The sequence below is a fragment of the Vanacampus margaritifer genome, chromosome 13 (assembly GCF_051991255.1).
Source record: "Vanacampus margaritifer isolate UIUO_Vmar chromosome 13, RoL_Vmar_1.0, whole genome shotgun sequence".
NCBI lineage: Eukaryota > Metazoa > Chordata > Actinopteri > Syngnathiformes > Syngnathidae > Vanacampus > Vanacampus margaritifer.
The window spans coordinates 19746329-19766874 of NC_135444.1; the positions used below are offsets into that span (position 1 = coordinate 19746329).

General features: G+C 41.1%; 1 protein-coding gene and 1 long non-coding RNA gene across 3 annotated transcripts in view; both read left to right on the top strand.

Annotated features, from left to right (window-relative positions):
• Positions 1 to 4948, top strand: part of sox2 (SRY-box transcription factor 2) — a 103280-nt gene extending 98332 nt beyond the window's left edge. The window contains exons 7-8 of one of the 2 annotated variants that reach the window (XM_077583894.1): positions 3619 to 4613; positions 4760 to 4948. In XM_077583894.1, the coding sequence (XP_077440020.1) occupies positions 3667 to 4613; positions 4760 to 4769 (957 nt within the window). In that variant the 5' untranslated portion in view covers positions 3619 to 3666 and the 3' untranslated portion in view covers positions 4770 to 4948. Of the gene's footprint in view, positions 1 to 3618 lie in introns of both variants that reach the window. The other variant, XM_077583895.1, reaches the window with a different exon arrangement.
• Positions 4949 to 14972: 10024 nt separating this feature from the next.
• The window catches only part of LOC144062490 (uncharacterized), a 30084-nt gene continuing 24510 nt past the window's right edge, over positions 14973 to 20546 (top strand). The window contains exon 1 of the long non-coding RNA XR_013296407.1: positions 14973 to 15122. This is a non-coding gene — a long non-coding RNA (uncharacterized LOC144062490). The remainder of the gene's footprint in view (positions 15123 to 20546) is intronic.

A 20546-nucleotide genomic window follows, 5' to 3' on the forward strand; every position in this document is an offset into this window, starting at 1 on the left:
TGCCGTGTATCCACACATATATTTTTTTTCCTTGGGCTAAATTTTATTCCATATCCATTTCAAGAGGAAAGCAATCAGCAATTAGCGAGGCAATAAAATTATTATTTATAAATGTTAGTGCAATTTAGCATAGCCCTTTAAAAATCTACACAATATTGTTGGAGTAAGAGTGGTGATGTTTTGATTATTTTTAGTGCGTCTCCAGTGCCTGGTACGGCCCCTAGTGGCAAAAACATCAAACTTATTATGCCATGCATATTCCAATCGCCATAAATCTTTACTGTCTTAAATAATCACATTCGAATGTTTTTAAAAAATATATATTATTATTAGAAGCACATGATGCTGCATGTGGTCCTTATAGTTCAACCATTTCACATTCGTATCCGTGGCATTTTTTTTTTTATTCTATGAAGAAGTTGTTTTTGTCACATAATGTCGATGCTGATCCTATCACTTAGATTTGTCTAACCACAAACATTTGGATATCACGGCTTGCTACATTAGTTACATCCATTGAAACCGTGGGGGCTTTATTTTTTTTATTTTTACAAGTGCACTGCGAGTTTCTCCTTTTTTTCTTTTCTTTTCTTCTTTTTTTTTTTTTTTTTAAAAATTCGCAATGATTGTGGATGCAGGGCCATTCCCGGCTGGCGGGGCCCCGCTTTCAGGGAGCCGCAGGTCCCCGCTGTTCCTTTATTATCCTAAGCAGATTAGAGGTAGCGGGGAACACACTCAGATGCAGATAGCAGCCGAGCGGCCCATTTCAAGCTTGCATTATAATGGAGCGAGCTGCATGTGTCGCCTCTCACAGCCTATTAAGCGCCAGATGAATCTTATGTAAGGTTGCAGGGCCGGCCGTAATGAGAGCACAGGCCGGGGGCCTCCATCCGCCCCTCCAAATAATATCAAATGGCTAACAACAAAAATAACAAGGCTTAATCCATTCCATTTCAATTATGATTTCATCTATCGGCACTCGGGTTTAATTTAATTAGTTGAGGGATGTGATCTCGATGTTATATGTTGAAATAAAACCTCAAGTTGAACTATTTGATAAAAGGGGCTTGACCGACACATATAACGGCTTAGGGATGAATTTATAAATATATTTTAAAATGTCAAATCAAATACTGGAGGGGTTTATTTAACCTCATAAAGATACCCCTTTTCTTTTTGTTTCCACCAAATTGTTTTTGAAAGAACTCCTAGCAATTTCCTTTCCTCCTAGTTTGAGAAAACCCCACTTGAGGCTTTTGCTTGCAGTTCTTCCTCTTGCCAGTAGACGGCACTCGTGCCACGCGGCAGGACAACACGCACGCGCGCACGCGCGCGCGCGCCGACAAGGCTGCAGATTGAACCGCAAAACAAGTGGCAGTCGCTTGTGGCTGCACACTGAAACTTCTGGGCGGGGGTGTGGTGGTGGTGGTGGTGGGGGGGGGGGGTTTAACCCGTATGACGGAATTATTTGAATGGAAGTGTGTGAGGAGGCTGCACGCGGCCTCATGTCGTGATAATTGGGCCTCGGGTTTAGTTTGATCGTGAACATAAGAGAAGCAAGCAGGTGTACGTTGCTTTTCATTCACTAATTGGCCGACAGCTTTAAATCAATCGCACAAGCTTTTACTCCATCTTTAAAATATTCCTCACCTTTATTCCTCGTCCACTTGTAAACCCGGTATGCCGTGTATGAGGGATATGGGTGGGTGAGGGAGGGTAAGGGGGGGGGGGGGGTCGTGTCCTGCACCCCCCCTCCCCCCCACCACCACCACCCCCAAAGCCCCAACAACAACAGCAGCACTGTGGCAGTGGAAGTGGAGTGGAGTTGCGTCTTTGTCCGGACAGATGTAGCGACAACATCCCAAACAAAACGCGCTTATTTGTGCTGAGATGAGCCCGTCTGCCTTCTGTGTGTTGGCATTCAACTTGCACACACAAAAGGGCTGCGTGCAGGGGAAACATCTTGGATTACCTTCTACTCTCTTTTCAACGCTAAAAACCAAGCAGACGCACCACAGTGATTCAGCGCTTTGAGTTAACAAACAAAGTTTATTTAGGTGTTACTGACTGACTTTCTACGGAACACTGTTGGCCTTCTGATATTCTTTTTGCACATTTGCCTAACCACACATTTGTAGCTTGAAAATTAAGTTGACAAACAATATTAAGGCCAACCCAGGGATGGCGCTACAGTGGGGCTAGGAGGGCGATAGCGCCCCCCGCCCCACCCCCCCCCCCCCCCCCCCCCCCCCCGCGCCCTCCAGAAATCTTTGCAGTTCCTCCAGCACTTAAGGCCCAAACATTGTTTTGTTTTTTTGTATTAAAACAAAAAAAAATTGAGGTTGTTTATATATATATATAATGGGTTGTTTTGGTCAAATTAGATCAGAAATGGGATCAGCCTGTTTTACTATACTGTGATATTTTGTACAGAGAGAGAGATTTTTATTTATTTATTATATATAGTGTATAAACTGAAAACTTTTTTTTTGGTTAGCTTGAAAATTTCTGAAACAAACTAAGGTAAATGCTGAGATGGTGCTACCCCGTCAGAAATCTGCAACCCTCAAAATTACTGGGTCAAAAAGAACCCAATTTGGGTCACGAAATAGACTGACCCCGCTACATGAGTCAATTTGACCCAATTCTGTTTTTTTTTCGTAACCCAATCTTTTGGATTATTTTGTACCAAAAAATTGTGTTGCTTTGTTAAAAAAAAACAACAACAGAAAGTTGTGTCAAAGGTTGAGTGATGGCAAGGTTGGTCCTATTTTTGCCCAAACTTCAGTTATTTTTGACCCAGTAGTTTTAACAGTGATTTCCCACTTAAGACCTTCCAGCATTTTATTTGATATTGTAAAATATGTTTAGAAATTGTTTTCTCAGACCCCCGTCGATTAAGCCCCCCTTTATCCCCGGGGAGAGAGAGAGAGAGAAAAAAAACCCTGGAGGTGGCCAACGTTTTAAATACTCTACCACGAACCTAACCCAGCTTTATAGAATTATCTCATGTTGCGACAGTGCTTCCACGTATGTTTTTTTTAAAAATGGTATTTCACATCTTCAAAGAGTAAATATGTACTTTGTATTGGCTCATCCGAGTGTGCGCATGTCTGAGTGCGTTTCTCGGTGCAGGGCAGGCCACGCCCCTTTATGCTAATCAAAGCCTCCCATTGGTGCGTCGGGGGGAGCAAGTCGGCTGCGATTGGCCAGGTCGAGGCCATTTATTTGCTGACAGCCGCGTCACTTGAATGGTTGTCTATTAACTTGTTCCCAAACTATCTGGACTTGTCACGGCTCGGGCGGACAGGGGAGGAAAAAGTACACTTTGTTGATGCCTTTTTGGAGAAGCGACTGGCGAACAAGTTTTGTGGACACAACATCGCGGGGACCTTTTGGGAGAAGGCTGTCTGTGTGTGGCACTCAAATACACACCCACGCACACGCGCGCGCGCTCGCCGAGCCGGGGAGAGAGAGGCTGTGAGCTCGCCTTGTTTTTTGTCCACACAAAAAAGTTGCTGAGAGAATCGACAGGTAACTTTTTTTCCCCCCTTTTTCTTTTTGGGGTTGTTGTTGTTGTTGTCGTCGTCGCCGGCGTGTCCTGTTTGGACTCCTCAGTGCGCGCGTTCACGTTTCACCTGCTCGGGAGCAGCAGCCCCGTTCGTGATGTATAACATGATGGAGACAGAACTGAAGCCCCCCGCTTCCCAGACCAACACGGGGGGCACGGGCAACAGCAACACGCCCGGCGGCAACCCGAAAAACAGCCCCGAGCGGGTCAAGAGACCCATGAACGCCTTCATGGTGTGGTCCCGCGGCCAGAGGAGGAAGATGGCGCAGGAGAACCCCAAAATGCACAACTCGGAGATTAGCAAGCGACTCGGCGCCGAGTGGAAACTTCTGTCGGAGAGCGAGAAGCGACCCTTCATCGACGAAGCCAAGCGCCTGCGGGCCCTGCACATGAAGGAGCACCCCGACTACAAGTACCGACCCCGGCGGAAGACCAAGACCCTGATGAAGAAGGACAAGTACACCTTGCCCGGCGGGCTGCTGGCGCCGGGCGGCAACGGGATGGGCGCGGGGGTCGGCGTGGGCGTGGGCGGCGGCGTCAACCAGCGCATGGACACGTACGCGGCGCACATGAACGGCTGGACCAACGGCGGCTACGGCATGATGCAGGAGCAGCTGAGCTACCAGCACCCGGGCCTGAACGCGCACAACGCCGGCCAGATGCAGTCCATGCACCGCTACGACATGAGCGCGCTGCAGTACAACAGCATGAGCGGCTCGCAGGGCTACATGAACGGCTCGCCCACCTACTCCATGTCCTACTCGCAGCAGGGCACCCCCGGCATGACCGCCCTGGGCTCCATGGGGCCCTCGTCAGTGGTCAAGTCCGAGTCCAGCAGCTCCAGCCCGCCCATCGTCACCTCGTCCTCGCACCGGGCCGCTCCGGGCTGCCAAAGCGGCGACCTGAGGGACATGATCAGCATGTACCTGCCCGGGGCGGAGGTCGGCGAGCAGACTGCCCAGACCAGACTACACATGTCCGGCCACTACCAGAGCACCGTGCCCGGGACGACGATCAACGGCACGCTGCCATTAACGCACATGTAAGACGACAAACGAGCAAACTTTTCTAAAAACCGAACCGTGGACTATACTTAACTTGGACTATTTTTGTACAGGAAAAAAAAATGGGGTGGGAAAAGTTGTAAACGGACAAAAACGTCTTTTTTCCCCTTTGATTTGTTTTAAGGAAGCTCTAGAGGAGCCACGCACGCAGGAGGGAGGCAGGAGGTGCCCTCTTGAACCCTCGTCACTGCTGGATCAAGTTTGCAAGACGACAAAGTGGGAGTCGCAATCAAATGTTTTATTATTGCAATCATCTTTTGTACAGTATTTATCAAAGAAACATTACAATCAGATGAAATTGTTAAACTGAGAAGTTGCATCGTTTTTTTTTCTTTTATATACAGTAGAGCTATATATCTATATTAAAAAAAAATAAACATAAAAACAAAGCCAGTTGAGTAGAAAATATTCAAATGATGGCAAAACTAATTGGAGCGATCACAAACTGGAAAGAAAAAGGGACAAAAAAAGCAAACAAGTTTTATCCTAAAGCTCAATATTCATCAATCGATTTCATTTCGTTAAGAAAGCAATGAGACTTTTTTTCCCCCCCTCCAGCTCAATTCATCTTCAAGTTAATTTATATTCCCGTCTCCCACTTTTCATCCCTTTGAGGTATGATGCTTGTGCTCTTCATTTTCTAATTGATTTGTACAATTTCTGTATATTGACTGTGATATTTTATGTTTTTATCTCCAAATTCCTTCCTGTAGTTGTATTTGGAAAAATGGAAAGCCAACCACTCCGTGTAAATACTGAAACTAATACCATCCTTATAACAGCTACGAGTTCAACTGAGTATATTTTTTTTCCATATGCAGTTTGAAAAGAATAAATTTTGGAAATTTGGATACTTGAAATGCTTTGAGTTTTGATTGTATTTAACGTGTCTTGATTTTGTGCCTTTCAATGCGAAATGTAAAATCCATTTGAATGAATTTAGATCGCGGTGCGTTTAATTTGCCTTTCAAATTTCTAACTAGCGACTTTTGTGTTTGGTGGTTAACCGCGTTTGTGTTTTCTAGTGGCTGTCGATGCCCCCTCGAGCCCCATCAAGTCAAACTTTGTTGGGAAGATTAATCCAACAAAACGTTCGAGACGTTCCAGGTATTTTTATGCTCTTCTAAAATTAACGTTCAACATTTTCAATGGCCTTTTAATTCAAATAATAATGATTTAAAAAAATAAATAAAGTGTTAATATCAAAAACTTGCTCTTTTTATGATGGGAGATGAAGATAATTTATATGCCAGTAATCAATTCATCAGTTTACAAATGGATAACAATTTAGTTCATTTAAAAAGAGAAAAAGAAACAGTCTTTATTGTATTGTTTGGATTTTACAGGCCTTCGTATTTTTAATTTAAAATGTATTTCAGCTGTTTTCGAATATACCTTGCGTGTGTGTGTGTGTTTTTTTTTTTTTTTAATGCAATGTTTAATCAAACTGCTGTTTTTGGGGCTTCTCGGGTGACTCTCACTTCTCCCATGCAAGACCTTCTTGTCTTTTAATAAGCTGCTCCTAAATGCGTCTCAGGCGCAGCCAGCCTGCAGCCGGCACTTCTCTTCTCTCCTGGAGAGAGAGAGAGAGAGAGAGAGAGAGAGAGAGAAAAATAATCCTTAAAATGAGCTAACAGCTCGCTTTGAATTACTAACGGTTTTAAATCTGGTCTGCTGTATGTGTGTGTGTGTGTGTGTGTGTGTGTGCAGCGAGGTAGATTAAGATTAGGGCCGTTGTGTTTTGCGGGTTTTGGTCCCAGGGGATCTTGGCTCACATTAACCGGCAGATGAATATTTGAAGAGGGCCCCCTCGGTCCGCTCCCGTCTCCGCGTGTCTCGTCTCGGTCCCAGAAAAAAAAAAAAAAAGGTCAAGGGATCGTTGGTCGCTTCATTATTTATTGATCCAAGACGCTGAATTGTTTGTAATAGCCGAGCGCACCGGTGATAAACAATTTGTGTCTAAAAGGCTGAACCAGAAAGCCTATTAAAGTGTCTCTGGTTTCCTCCCCCCCCCCCCCCCTCGCAGTCTTTGTAGCGACATCGGGTCCCTGCTTAGTGGCCCCGAGGACAGAATAAATTATGTTGTCACCTTTGATGTGGCGAGGTTGAGTGAAATTATGCAACGTGCTGTATACGTTTCATTTATTCGAGACTCGTTTTAAGATGTGCGATGTTGGATTAAAAAAAAAAAAACGCAGGGTAATAATTTGTGTTATTACAAGAGGCCTGTCGCGCATTGATGTCGTTTTTATGAAATTGCTGGCGCGGGTTGTTGGTTGCCAATGTGTTGTAAAAATGTGTTTTCGATTTCCCGTTTTCACAAACTCATTTTTGTGTGTGTGTGTGTGTGTGTGTGTAAAATGAAAATATCTAAAAGGCCTATAACATTTAAAACAAAATCAATTATTGTGAAGTGACGCTGGGCCCAAGAATTTTAGAAAAAATTATTTCGTTGATGAAATTTCGGAGGGACCGTGAATGCGCCAAAATGTTTTCGAATCCACTTGGCTCGTATTGTTTTGACCATCCTAAATGGGCATATTGGTGCGTTTGGTGAAAGACGAGGAGCTGGTAAAGGTGTTCCTCCATCCTTACCTCACCTCCCCCCACGCAAGCAGAATCGTCCCAAGCATCGATCCCCCCCCCCCCCCCCCCCCATGTACTCACTTCCGGTGCGCGCGTGCTGAGCGTGGTCGTCCTGCAGGCGCTCGGGGATATTTAGACTGCAACAGGTGGGAAGCGCGCGCCGCTGCTTTTTTTTTTTCTTCACCCCGCCTGGGGATGAAAAAAAAAACCCTCCCAGATGTTACGCGTGATAAGCTGCTATGGCGTGTGGTTATCCAGAGTTGGGTGTGCATGGGTTGCTTTCAAGGGGGCTTTAATCACCACAGAAATTGGAACCGCTCAAAACGTCACGTTTAAAGGTAGCAAGTTTTTTTATTTATTTGAGCTTGAATTGAGTTTGACCATTTGCATTTATTACATCTTTTAAAAAAAAGAGCTGGGTCAAAAATAACCCAATTTGAGTCAAAATTGGATCAATCTGCTTGGGTTAGTTTGACTCAGCTTTCAACTTTTTTTTTTGTACAAAAAAACCCAACAACAAATAATTCAACTTTTCGGGGGTGTATTATACAAAATGACCCATTTGTTGGGTTGTTTTAATTATCAAAATATTTGGTGATAATATGTAAAAATAATAATAATTGCATTGATTTGTACGAAACCACACAATTTTTGTTGTTGGGTTGTTTTAAACTAAATTACCTTCTTCTTCTTTTTTTGCATTGTTTTACATAAATGACACACAATTTGCACAAAGGAACCCAGAAAGTTGGGTCAAAATGACCCAAGTAGTGGGCTGATTTAATTTTTGACCAAAATTGGGGGCTCTTTTTGACCCAACACTTTTTCAAATAGTATGCAGATTATTAGCGTATAGTGTTATTGATGATATGATTGTTTTTAAATTAGGTCAAATTATATATATATATATATATATATATATATATATTAGGTGAAATTATGACACCCTCTATTTTTCTAATATCCCAGAAGCAATCCACTTTTTCTTCCTCGCCATACGTCAACCAAATTTGACAATTACCCTTGTAAAACGTTCCCACAAATCAAGCGAATTTTCCACATTTGAACATTTGAACTCATGTAGACTACAAAAACGGTGATGCTAATTCTAATGCATATCCAGTCATTAGTCACAGAGGGCAGCTTTTGCATATGTTATTGCTCAGCTTAAAGATGATCTTGAACACAGCTAAAGCGTCAAACCAGAGGCCGGCATGTCCTCTGTGTGTGTGTGTGTGTGTGTGTTCGAGAAAGAGAGCACACGGCCTGCTCCTCTTCCCTGCACCTGCACTTCTTTGGCAAACACACACACAGAGTGAGTAAGACCACACACTGACACAACAGCATGCCATCAGCCTCGCAGTGCTCCCGGCCTGTGTTCTAGGTGGCTCCAGGCCTCTGTGAAGCCCCCCCCCCCTCCACTACCCCCCACCCACCCACCCACTCACACCATCACGTCACCAGCTAGCAGCTCCAGTTGCGTTGATCATCTCTGCTCATTGATGCTGACAGCTTTATAAAGCTCCAAAATGAATCGGCATGCACGCTTCACAGCCGATCACGATTTCCAAACCGACCACAGTCAACGGCTACATTTTTGCCATGCTATCAGCGAGGGAACAATATGTGTTGATGTGACACATGAACCTGTTGTCGTTAGAAACAATACATAGCATAACTTTCAAGATGTTTGATACCATTCAAATGTCGCCACCTCAGCATTTTTTTTTTTGTTTTTTATGATGTACAAAAATATGACAGCCTAATGACAAAAAAAAAAAAAAAAAGCTGCGATGTTCACGCTTCTGTGAACATATTCCTGTTTTGCCTCTTGATGAGATTAGCATAGGCCAGGAGAAAGTGCCGGGTTTTGGGGGGGGGGGGGGGCGTAGAAGGGCGCTGGGGGGTGCAGAGGATTTGTGAAAAGAGCCCAGCAACAACAATAAGGCCTGTTGTCGTCCAGCCAGCCTGCCGGGGCAATCCTGCTCTGTGGTTACTCTGCTCTCAAAGCGGCAATAAAAATAACTCGGGCCGCTTGATGAGGTCATTTCAATGCTACATTACTACAAAGATTCCAGTAACTCGGCTACATCCTTTGATCTCTTCTTATGCGGCACAATTTTATATGATAAGTCATTTCATCATGACTAATGATTGTCAATATGGCATTTTAAACGTTGTTTTGAGGTCCAAAATCCTATTACTTTTAAACATGTATCTAACTTTTATATGTAATAGTTTTTTTCCTCAAGACTGTTGGTATCACATTTTCATTTTACCGATGAGATTTACTGTAGAATCCTGTGAATAGCACTTTTTTTTTTTTATTATTAAACTGAGTTAGAGATTTAAAAGCAAAGTAAAAAAAAAAAAAAAAAAATCCCTTAAAGAGCTACAGTGCAAAAACAAGATTTTCAAAAACATGATATTAACCCCTGGGCGTTAGTTGACCATTTTTTGGCTTTTTCTTGGTTCTGACCAAGCCATTTCAAAATAAAATAACGCCCAGGGGTTAATCATACTTTGAAAGCCTGTTAATCGTTGATAAGGGAAAAGAGCATCGTTTTGAACCTGGATTGAAAAGCATTTACACTTTATTGGTATGTTTTTGAATTTTTATTTAGTCATATTATTGTGTCTCGCCTTTTTCTGTCTCTTCTTCCTCATGTTTCCTTTAAACTCGGGGCGCTAACAAAGCGAACCACCAGGCTTCTCTGCCGGTTATTGTTTGTATTTTTCGTGTTTCTCGGGCGGGTTGTGACTGCGAAGACAAATTCCTTGTGCGTTTTCTCATACTTGGCAAATAAATCTGATTCTTCACTGATACGGTAATAAAGGGTAGCAGCAAATTGGGGGAGCGTACAAGTACAGAGAAAAAAACTAGGGGTGTCAGGTGATTCCAATTTTTAACCGCATGACTTCATTAGTTAACTCTAAATTAATCTCAAATTTCATATATGTTCTAAATGTACAATAAACTGCACAATAAAATATTTTTTTCCGAAGTTTTAAGTTTTTACTCATTAACATAAACGTGGAACAAAAGGTTAAACTAATAGAAATATGGTTGCATCTTTTAGTCAGTAGTAAATTCATAACATTCAATAAAAATAAAAGTACTGTACTGTAAAAAAAACAAACGAGTGTGATATTGATTTGTGTTGAGATCATTTTTCTGCCACTAGATGGCATAATTGCATTTGTAAGACATTGGTGACAGCTCAGTACATTTTTTCTTTTCATACACTCTAAAAACAGTTGGGTCAAAAGTAACCTAATTATAGATTAAAAATGGACCGATCCACTTTATGGGTCAATTTGACCCAATTTTCTGGGTTGTTTTATACAAAATTACCCATTTTTTTGGACCCAAGTAAAGAATCTGACCACGATTTACGAGTTGTTTTTCAATTTCTTGACTCAAAGTTGGGTCAAGTAGGGAATCGGTCCATTTTTGACCCATAGTTGGGGTCGACTCTTTTTAGAGTGTATTAAGAGCTATCTAATCTTTAATATGAAGTAAATTGTAATATACCAACTTGATCCCAGTCTCCACAAATATATGCATTATTATTACATTTTTTACAGCTACATTTTGACGTGGACGCGTCTTCTGCGTTGCAACTGGAATTCCACCAGTACAGGCGTCTAAGGAAGGGGCGGTCATTAATCGCACGTTAAAAAAAATGGGTGGCGTTAACTCAAAATTAACACACTCATTTTGACACCCTTAAAAAAAAAAAAAAAAAAAATTAAGTGATTTTTTTCCCCCTGCATTGTGTTGAGTGAATGTTATTCAAGGGATTTGACGGTTTTCCTCTTGTATGGCTAAAACTAATATGAGATATTACATTGATAATAACAGCATCCAAGGGCACCCTAATTGGTCTTTTCTGCCATCAGCGAACAGCATCTCTTTATTATTTGAATAAGGTCAAACGCTTGGCTGACTGCGCTGGAGGCCGCTCATGCAAAGAGGACAATGCGGCTCAAATGAAGGACCTGCAGTCAGTGGGGAAAGGCCGAGGGGATGACCTTTGCTGTAATTGCAATGCTTATCACCACATATTTGGAGGAATGACAGAATCCGGTTGCGTTCCGAATGAATTATTTGAGAGTGAAACCCAAAATGTAGTGGGAGATTCTGAGGAAAGGTTGCGAGCAGCTGCAAGCAGCATGAGGCAACAGGTGACCGCAGCTACAAGTGAAAGTGCTGCACGGTCCGCTGCTCTTTTGTTGTCCGGAAATTTGGCGGCTGTGGTGAGGATTGGCCCTCCTCGGGCCCGGGGAGCGGGCGAAGGCACAGGAATATTGCGAGAAAAGAAAACAAAAAAAGGACAAAGACTCATGGTTGGATTTTGTAGGCTTATACACATCAGGAAGTAAAAAAAAAAAATGGTGTGACGGATAATGTTTATATGATTTATTTATTTTTTTCTTCTGGGGAGCTCAGTATTGTTCATTCTGTAATTTTACCGATTTGACATGTCATCATCATTGCTCTTTTTTTTTTTTTGTGCTTCGTCTCCTTTGGTCTCTTGAGGTCTCCTTGATTTGTTGGAATTTAGATGTTTCTGGGGTTGGTGAAGGACTCTGGTTGGTGGCCCCGTGGGTGGTGGATTTCACTTTCCTTTCCTTTCTTTGATCCTTCCTCGGGTCTCCTGACGGCCTCACGACTCTGGCTGGAAGTGTTCGGTTTAGGTGAACGGTATGGGATTTTTAAAATAGGTTTTAGGTGAACTAATGTAGGTTTTAGGTGAACTAATAAATACACACTCACACGTACGCACACATGCAGATACACATTCTCACCCGCATACAAAATAAAAAAAAGTAAAAAAAAAAAAGTAAAAAAAAAAAAAGTAAAAAATAAATAAATTTTGTTTCATCATCCTGTACTATCGGTTTGTCTGTGGAAATGTTGCAGAATGAACAATACTGAGCTCTACAGAAAAAAAAGAAGAAGAAAAAAAAGGAAATGATTTGATTGACACTTTAAGATCTTAATGATCATTGAAATGTTGAGATGTTTTAAAAGTAATATTAACAACTCCGGGCGTCTGTCTTCCGTAAACATCATGAGCACCTCCTACAGAACTGCCAGACAGGACATTTCAAAAATTACCCCTCAGAATCAGAAACGCTTTTCAAAGTCGAAATTCTACTTTATCGAAAAAGTACAATATCGCTTTTATTTTTGCGAAAAACTGTCACGGAAACGCAGCTACTGATTACGTTTACATGCGGTCAATATTGGGGTCAAGGTCAGAATTCCGGTTTCTGAAACAATGGAGGTTACGTGTTACTCGAGTTTACGTCACCACCAAAGTTATTTTTAGTTCACACAAACTGACAAAGTAACTAGAACTAAATAGGACCAAAAAAAAGTTAACAAAATAAAAGCAAAAATGATTTTTTTTTAAACTAAAAAACGAACTGAAACTACAATTAGTTTTTCCAAAAAGTAACCCAAACCCGCTAGGTTTAAAAAACAAATAAAAAAAAAATAAAAGTAACTATTATGATAATTCCATAACTTTTATACCACTGATTGTATACACTACTATGAACAAAAAATATTAAACTAGTGAACAAATGCTTCTTGAAAATGTCAATCAAAATTGTCCTTTATTATCTTTATGAAAGCACAACTTGTATTGTGTCCTGGCTGCTGAGCATAATGTTGAGGGGGAAAAAAAATAGATCTTAAATTGTATGGCTTGAAAGATGAAATGCGATTTGAACGTATTCGACACCCAAAATCCTTCAAATACGGATGGAGGTGTCAGAAAGTGAAAAGTGGTACAAAGCGCCTTGTGTTTTGATTGTATCCGATCTTTGTGGAGGCCTGGCTGTGCAGGATGCTGTTTGTCGTCATTCGGAGCTTCCTTGATCGGGAAGCCTGTTGAGCTGATGGGACGGCATCATCATTAACAAGCCAACAGACACACAACACCCCCCCCCCACTCTTGCTCTCAATTCCCAGCATAGACACTAACCTCTTTCACTCTGTCATCGGCCCGACTCTCTCGCTTACCCTCCACCGACTGCGGCTCACAACAGCACCGGCCATTGTTCCAGGGCTCCCACCCTCTCCCAGGCACCACCCCACCCCACCCCCCAACCCAACCCAACTGTTGACCAACAACTCTACTCGCACATTAAACGGAGAGGGGAGGGGGAGGGGGGGGGGATTCAACGGGGGTTGTCCTAATTTAGAATATGACACATCCAGAATTGTATGTTGAGAAAAGAAAGGCCAAAGGGGCGCTTGAAATGTTTGAAAAAGTTGCGAAAAGACGGCCATTGATGAGCAATGAGATGGAACAGGAACAGGAACTGACCATTTAAAAAAAGTTGCTATGACTGTTTATGACAAAATCCTGTGCATTAAGAAATAAAATAAATCTTCTTTCCAATAATACGTTCTATGCACCCCCGCTAGTCTCAACACGGAATTCTGATGAATATTCCGTTTGCGAAATATGAATCAAGCCGCAAAATCCACAAGTTTTTTTTCTATCTCAGGGGCGGCCATTTTGTCTTGTACTGACACCTGCCGCCGACTATAAATGACATCGCAGTGCCGAAGGGCTCCGTTTACAAATGTCACATGACCAAACCTAGAAAGCAGGTGAGCTGTGATTGGTCGTCAGGCACTGTGGCTTTTAAAGTCAAGTAAAATCTTTTCTGCTAGAAAGTAAAGTAAGTAAAAGTACAAATTTGCTTCCCCTGGTAACTAAATTTATTGAAGTACATTCTGTGTAATTCAACCAAAGAAACGTATTGCAAATAGAGGTGTCAAAATAAGTGAGTTAATTTGAAGTTTATTTAACGCCACTCATTTTTTTAACGCACGATTCCTTACTTGGAAAGCAGACACGTCCACGTCAAAATTGAGCAGTAATAAATGTAATAATAATAATGCATATAATTGTGGAGTTTGGGGTCAAGTTGTATTTTACAATTTCAAAAATGTGCAGAATTTCACAAGTTACTTCATGTTAAAGATTAGATAGCTCTTAAAATGAAAAGAAAAATGCACTGAGCTGTCACCGTCTTACAAGTGCAATTATGCCATCTAGTGGCAGAAAAATGATCTCACCACAAATCAATATCGTTTTTACAGTACAGTACATCTTTTTAATTTCAACTCAATGACTAAAAGATGCAGCCATATTTCTACTAGTTCAAAATTTTTTCTCACTTTTATGTTAACAAGAGTATGAAAACTACATTTAGAACAGATGCAAAATTGGCGATTAATTGTGAGTTAACTGTTGAAGTCCTATGATTAATTACATGTATTAACTTTAATCGCCTGACACTCCTAATTGCAACATATAAATAAAATAAAAAAGACACAATGTCAACAAAATAACTGCTGTGACAGTAAATATTGACCCAAAGTCAATATTGTTAAATTTGTCAAATTATTGTGCGGCCTTTTCAAGTAACCCCACAAAATATTCTTTTGAGTTACTGCTTTCCTTTTCATAACAAATGTATCCACATTTTTCTGTGAGACTAAATGACCCTTGCTCAGGCTCTACTCAAGAAAAAAAAACAAAAAAAAAAACATGACAATTTGCCAGTTTGTGTGTAGATGTTTCAATTTCGGACTTTTCATGACGCACCCGAACGCGTCGCCATGCGGCGGTGTCGACGGCCGTGTGGATTTCTATCGATTGCATCAGTTGCTATCAAACTATTCTGGAGCTGGTGACTCTGAGGTCTCCCTCTCCGATTCTCTGACAGAAGCTGTTGTTGGACGGAAGAGTGGTCTCTTTCAGTCGGGGTGTCCCCCCCGGGGCCAACTGGGTGAGATAATCAGACAGGACAGTTACAGACTGGCAGGCGGGCAGATGCCGTATAGACTCAACTTGTCTCCGGCGCACACAGTAAGAAGCTCTATCTCCAAAAAAAAAAATGATTACATTCACCCTTAAAGTCAAGCCCATTTCCTTTTCACTTTTGCCTGTAAACAGGAGTCGGTCTGTCTTGGCAAATTGGACTGAAAATGTCCAAATAAAATATCATCGCAAATGACGTGGTTGCGTAAACATGCTTGGAAAACGTTGTCAGCCGAATGCGCAAAATTTAGGTTCCCGCAAAGTGTTTTTGGAAAGTTTCAAGTAAAGATGGAGATTTCTATCTTTTGTGAGCAGATGGGACCAAAATCCTTTTTTGGTGCTGCAGTCTTTTCTTTTGCCGTAACATTCTACTCCCGTTTTTTGACACTGTGACGTAGTGTTATTTTTGCCTTCTCCAGAAAATGACAGCGTCGTCTTCTACTTGGTTAAAATGGGCTTTTGATGGGGAGGTTGTTTTGGCATGCAATTGAAATGTGGACCAGAGTTGTTAAAAAATGAAAAATGTAGATGCATTAGAAGCCTGATTTCACTTTTACATCTACAACAGAGGTCAAAAGTTTGGAAGCACTTTGTCATGCGATTCAATGCAAAAGTGAGACAAAATATATGAATCGAAATCCAGCAAAGTTGAATACGTTTGCCTTTATCAATTCCAGTTTTGCATCGACTTAAGAATGACCAAACGTTTGAGATTTCTTTTAGATATCATTAATCGCTGGGTCGATTGTTTTCCTTTGACTTGCATACTAGCATACCATAACATAACAATACTCACAGGCATTTGTTCCTTATCTGTGTTAAATAACTAGACGGGAAATTTCGATTAGGAAAAATGATTTCAGATGAGTGTTTGACGTTACGATGCCACAAATTGAACTTGTTGTGTTATTATGTAGAGTTGTGCTTGAAATTTACATACCTTAAGAGTCTCTAAACTTACGAGCACACTGTATGGCAAGGAGCAGGCGTGATGCCAATTAAATCCAAAATATTATGGCAATTGTTTTGATATTTTCAGAGTTTGATGTTGAAATGAGTAGCGATGTGCATGTGAATTTTGGGGACGATTCATAGCATTTTTTGGGTCATTAACTCATTCACTGCCATTGACGGCTATAGACGTCAAAAATTCATTTGAACTATTTCTAGTTTAACATTTGTTCCCACTTTTGTTAACAAAAAGTATGGAAACCTAGAATTTTTTTTTTGTATTAGAACAGATAGAACAGATATAAAATTTGTGATTAATCGTGAGTTAACTGGTGAAGTCATGCGATTAATTACGTTTAAAAATTGTAATCGCCCGACGCCCCTATTTCTTAAAAACATTTTCTTTAAAAAAAATTAAAAAAAATTAAAAAAATTATTATTTTTTATTTTTTATTTTTTTAAAGAAAAAAATATTATTAGAGGTGTCGGGCGATTACAATTTTTAAACGTAATTAATCGCATGATTTCACTAGTTAACTCAAGATTAATCGCAAATTTTATATCTGTTCTAAATGTACAAAAAAATCTAGGTTTTCATACTCTTGTTAACAAAAATGGGGAAAAAAAAGGTAAACTAATAAAAATAGTTCAAATGATTTTTTTACGTTTTTAGCCGTCAATGGCAGTGAGTGAGTTTAGCGACACTAAGCATTTGTAGCCCTACTCATAAGTTTAAACTTTCAAGCACAACTGTACTTTGTAATATATTGCTTTCATGTATGGCTTTTCCCAGCTCACCTGAATGAGCGCGTGGGAGACTGAGGTGTTAAATATAGGCTAGCGAGGGAGAAGTTGCGGCCCGGCCGGGTTGGGCAGGTCAGCGAGTAGCATCCGATTGTAAATAAGAGAGGAGTCAGTTCACACGCCGATCAAGTGACTGCCGGGAACAAGCGAGCCATTTGAATCAGGTGGCTATCTTCCTATCTGAGAGATCAGAGCCCTGTCACGCTCAGCCCCCCCCCCAGCAAACCTCTCACCTGCCCCCTCCCTCCGCTCTCGTCATTGTGAGTCGCACAGTGAGGGACACGTACACACACACATGCACAAGTGAAATGACATGTCCCTCCCTGCTGACTATCAGCGCCGGCAGAATGGCTGGATGAGATTTCACTGTCTCACGTCAGGACGGGGGGGGGGGGGGGGGGGGTCGAGAAAGAGGAGAGGGATACCCCCCGCAGTCGTTTCACATCCTGGAACTTGCTCGGGTCGGAACAGGACAAGGGAGACAAACTTGTGTTTGGAGAAAATGCGCCCCTACTTTCCTCCATATTTATTTATTTTTTGCCAACAATGACCTTTCAGATGAGTTGAAATGAGAAATATGATATTCTGGTTAGTATTGCGTTAGTGGAATATGAGTAAAGCAGCAAAATCCAGCAGTTTTTTAAATCAATATCAGAGGGCGGCCATTTTGCCACTTGCCGTCAAGTGAAAATGACATCACAGTTGTTCAGGTCTCAGGTAACAACCAATCAGAGCTCAGCTTCAGAAAACAGGTGAGCTGTGATTGGTCGTTGTCATTTTAAGCCGACAGTGGCAAAATGGCCGCCCCCTGAGATGAGAACTCATATTCCACAAATGTAATATTCATCAGAATGTCATGTTTAGACTAGTGAGGTCACATATGACATATTATTGTCAAGAAATGTTTAAGGCTGGCTTCTACTTTAAGCAATCAGTCAATCAAGCCCATCGAGGCAGACGTTTGTCTTTATTTGGCTGTTGGCCTCTGATGCCGTCCTCTAAAAGGACAAGAGAGATAAACCCTCCTCGGTTAGCTTAGCGCTAGCTAGCTAGCTACTACAACACAAAATGCTCTTGGTACACTCCAATATGTTTCCCAAAAAAGTGAACATGAGGCTTGAGAAAGTGCTTTTGGACAATATATGGTGTGAGTAATGTTTTTTGGAAAAAGTACAATTAGTAATCTAGTCAAGTTGATACTGCGTTACCTAAATGGTAAACAAACAGCAAATCTCCATTTTAATTTACCGGGCAGCTCAAGTCCATCAGATAAAGTCTAGTTTTCTTTCACATGACATTTTTCTTAGTACTGTTTGTGTTTACTACGTTTGTTTGGCCTTGGTGGAGGTCTGCACAATTTCCATTCAACTTGTGGCCAAATAATCTAAAGTAACAAAAGAGAAAACTTTTCTTATTTTTATAATTGCAAGTTTTCACCTCAAACATGAAAACATGATTTGACTTTGGTGTTACAGCAAAGAAGCGCTCACCCGGCTGCCCGCTTCAATAAAAGCTTGCGGGGGGATAAAAAAAAACGTATCGACACACTTGGGCACACCGAGCGAGCCATATTTTTTCATCTTGTGTTGACAATGACCCCCAGGGGAGACAATGATGTGTGACAGCTGCTGCCTGTTCATATTGATTAAATGACAGCCAGGATCATTTACCGATTTACCAACTGACGGAGCTTGAACGGGCGGCCACGCGGCCCCCAGGGAGGACTCAGGACTGTTAGCCTTGACAGCCTGCACTTGATGTTCACATGCCCCCCCCCGCCACACTTTAATGTGAACATCATCCTCCATCCCCACTGTGACCCCGGAGAACGCTGTTCAGTTTTAAGGCAGAAATTATCATATATACACATATACTGTATATATCAGTATATACAGTTACTGTTCATTTATGTCATTTATACCGATTTTTACACATTCATTAATAATAAAAATAAATTGGATTAATTTGTAAAAATCCCTTTGATTAAAATTAGGGGTGTCAAAATTAGTGCATTAATTTTGAGTTCATTTTATTTCTTTAATGCACGATTCATGGATAAGTCTGTAGTGGGGGAATTCCATTTGCAACGCGGCAGATTCATCCACGTCACAATTTAGCAGTAATAAATTTTAAAATAATGCATATATTTGTGGAGACTGGGGTCAAGATGTATTTTACAATTTTTAAAATGTGCAGAATTTCACAAGTTACTTCATGGTAAAGATTAGATTGCTCTTAATATGAAAAGAAAAATGCAGTGATTTGTCACCATCGTCTTACAAATGCAATTATGCCACCTAGTGGCAGAAAAATGACCTCAACACAAATCAATATCACACTCGTTTTTTTCCCCTCTTTTGTTAACAAGAGAATGAAAACGTAGATTTTTAAAAATTGTATTAGAACAGATATACAATTTGTGATTAATCGCGAGTTAACTAGTGAAGTCATGCGATTAATTACAATTAAAAATATTTATTTATTTTTTTTTCTTAAATTTTTTTTTATTAAAAATTGGAAAAAAATCATTACAATTATATTATTTTTTTGTTTTTTAAAGAAAAGATTATTAAAAATTAGGGGTGTCTGGTGAATATTTTTTTTAATTGTAATTAATCTCATGACTTCACTAGTTAACTCACGATTAATCACATATTTTATATCTGTTCTAAATGTACAAAAAAAAAACAAACATTTTTTTCTAGGTTTTCATACTCTTGTTAACAAAAGTGGGAAAAAATGTTAAACTAATAGAGATGGTTAAAATGAATGTATGACATCTATAGCCGGCAATGGCAGTGAATGAGTTAAAAAGCACTTCATTGGCCCGAAAAGAGGCCGGCCCACTGGGCATCTGCCCTGTATGCCAGATGGCCAGCCCAGCCCTTTTTCAAGGTATCAGCACGTGATTTCTCGATCATGAACTAGAAATTTGAAATGAAAAAAATAGAAAACTGTCATTAATTTCATGCAATTTTGAGGAAAAATGCCATTTTGGGATATATTGGTCTTTTTGGAAATTATGTCTTTTTTTTTGGGGCGGGGGGGTATTCATCAAAAGTACTGGTGGGATTGGTACTTGGTATCAGTATCTGTGACTACTCAAGTATTCATAGTGGTATCGTTCTGATAAACAGCTCAGTCTTGAACATCCCTTCAGAATTCCGTAAAAATGCCGCAACATGTTCCCATCATCTCTGTTTGATGTTATGAGAGTCATTCGTTGTGGGTGAAGGCAAACGTTTGTCACTCAACTTTATTAGTAGCAAACAAATGGACGCAACACGGAAATGGGCCAAATATTTGAAACGCGTCCGGTGAACAAAGGGGCGAAATACAAAAGACAAACAAACACAAGAGGCCTCAGTAACGTTGTTGATGACGGCTGGCGAGCAGTGGCCTAATAAGGCGAAATACCAGACTGTGAATAATCTCCCACTAAACTGTCTACTCATGAAAAACAGACATGCAACAGCAGCAACTCTCGCTTTCTGCATGGTTGCTGCCCCACAGAACCGCCCCCCCCCCACACACTCCCCAAACCCTCCGCCCCGTTTTCTCTCGCTCTCCAGCCATATCCGTCTCTCGCTCTTTACTTGCACACCTTTCACCCCCCCCCCCCACCCCCCACGCCCCACCGCCTCCCGCTGCCCTCCTCCTCCTCCTCCCGCTCCTCTTCCTCCTCCTCGTCTTCCTACCTCTCCTCACTCCTCGTCT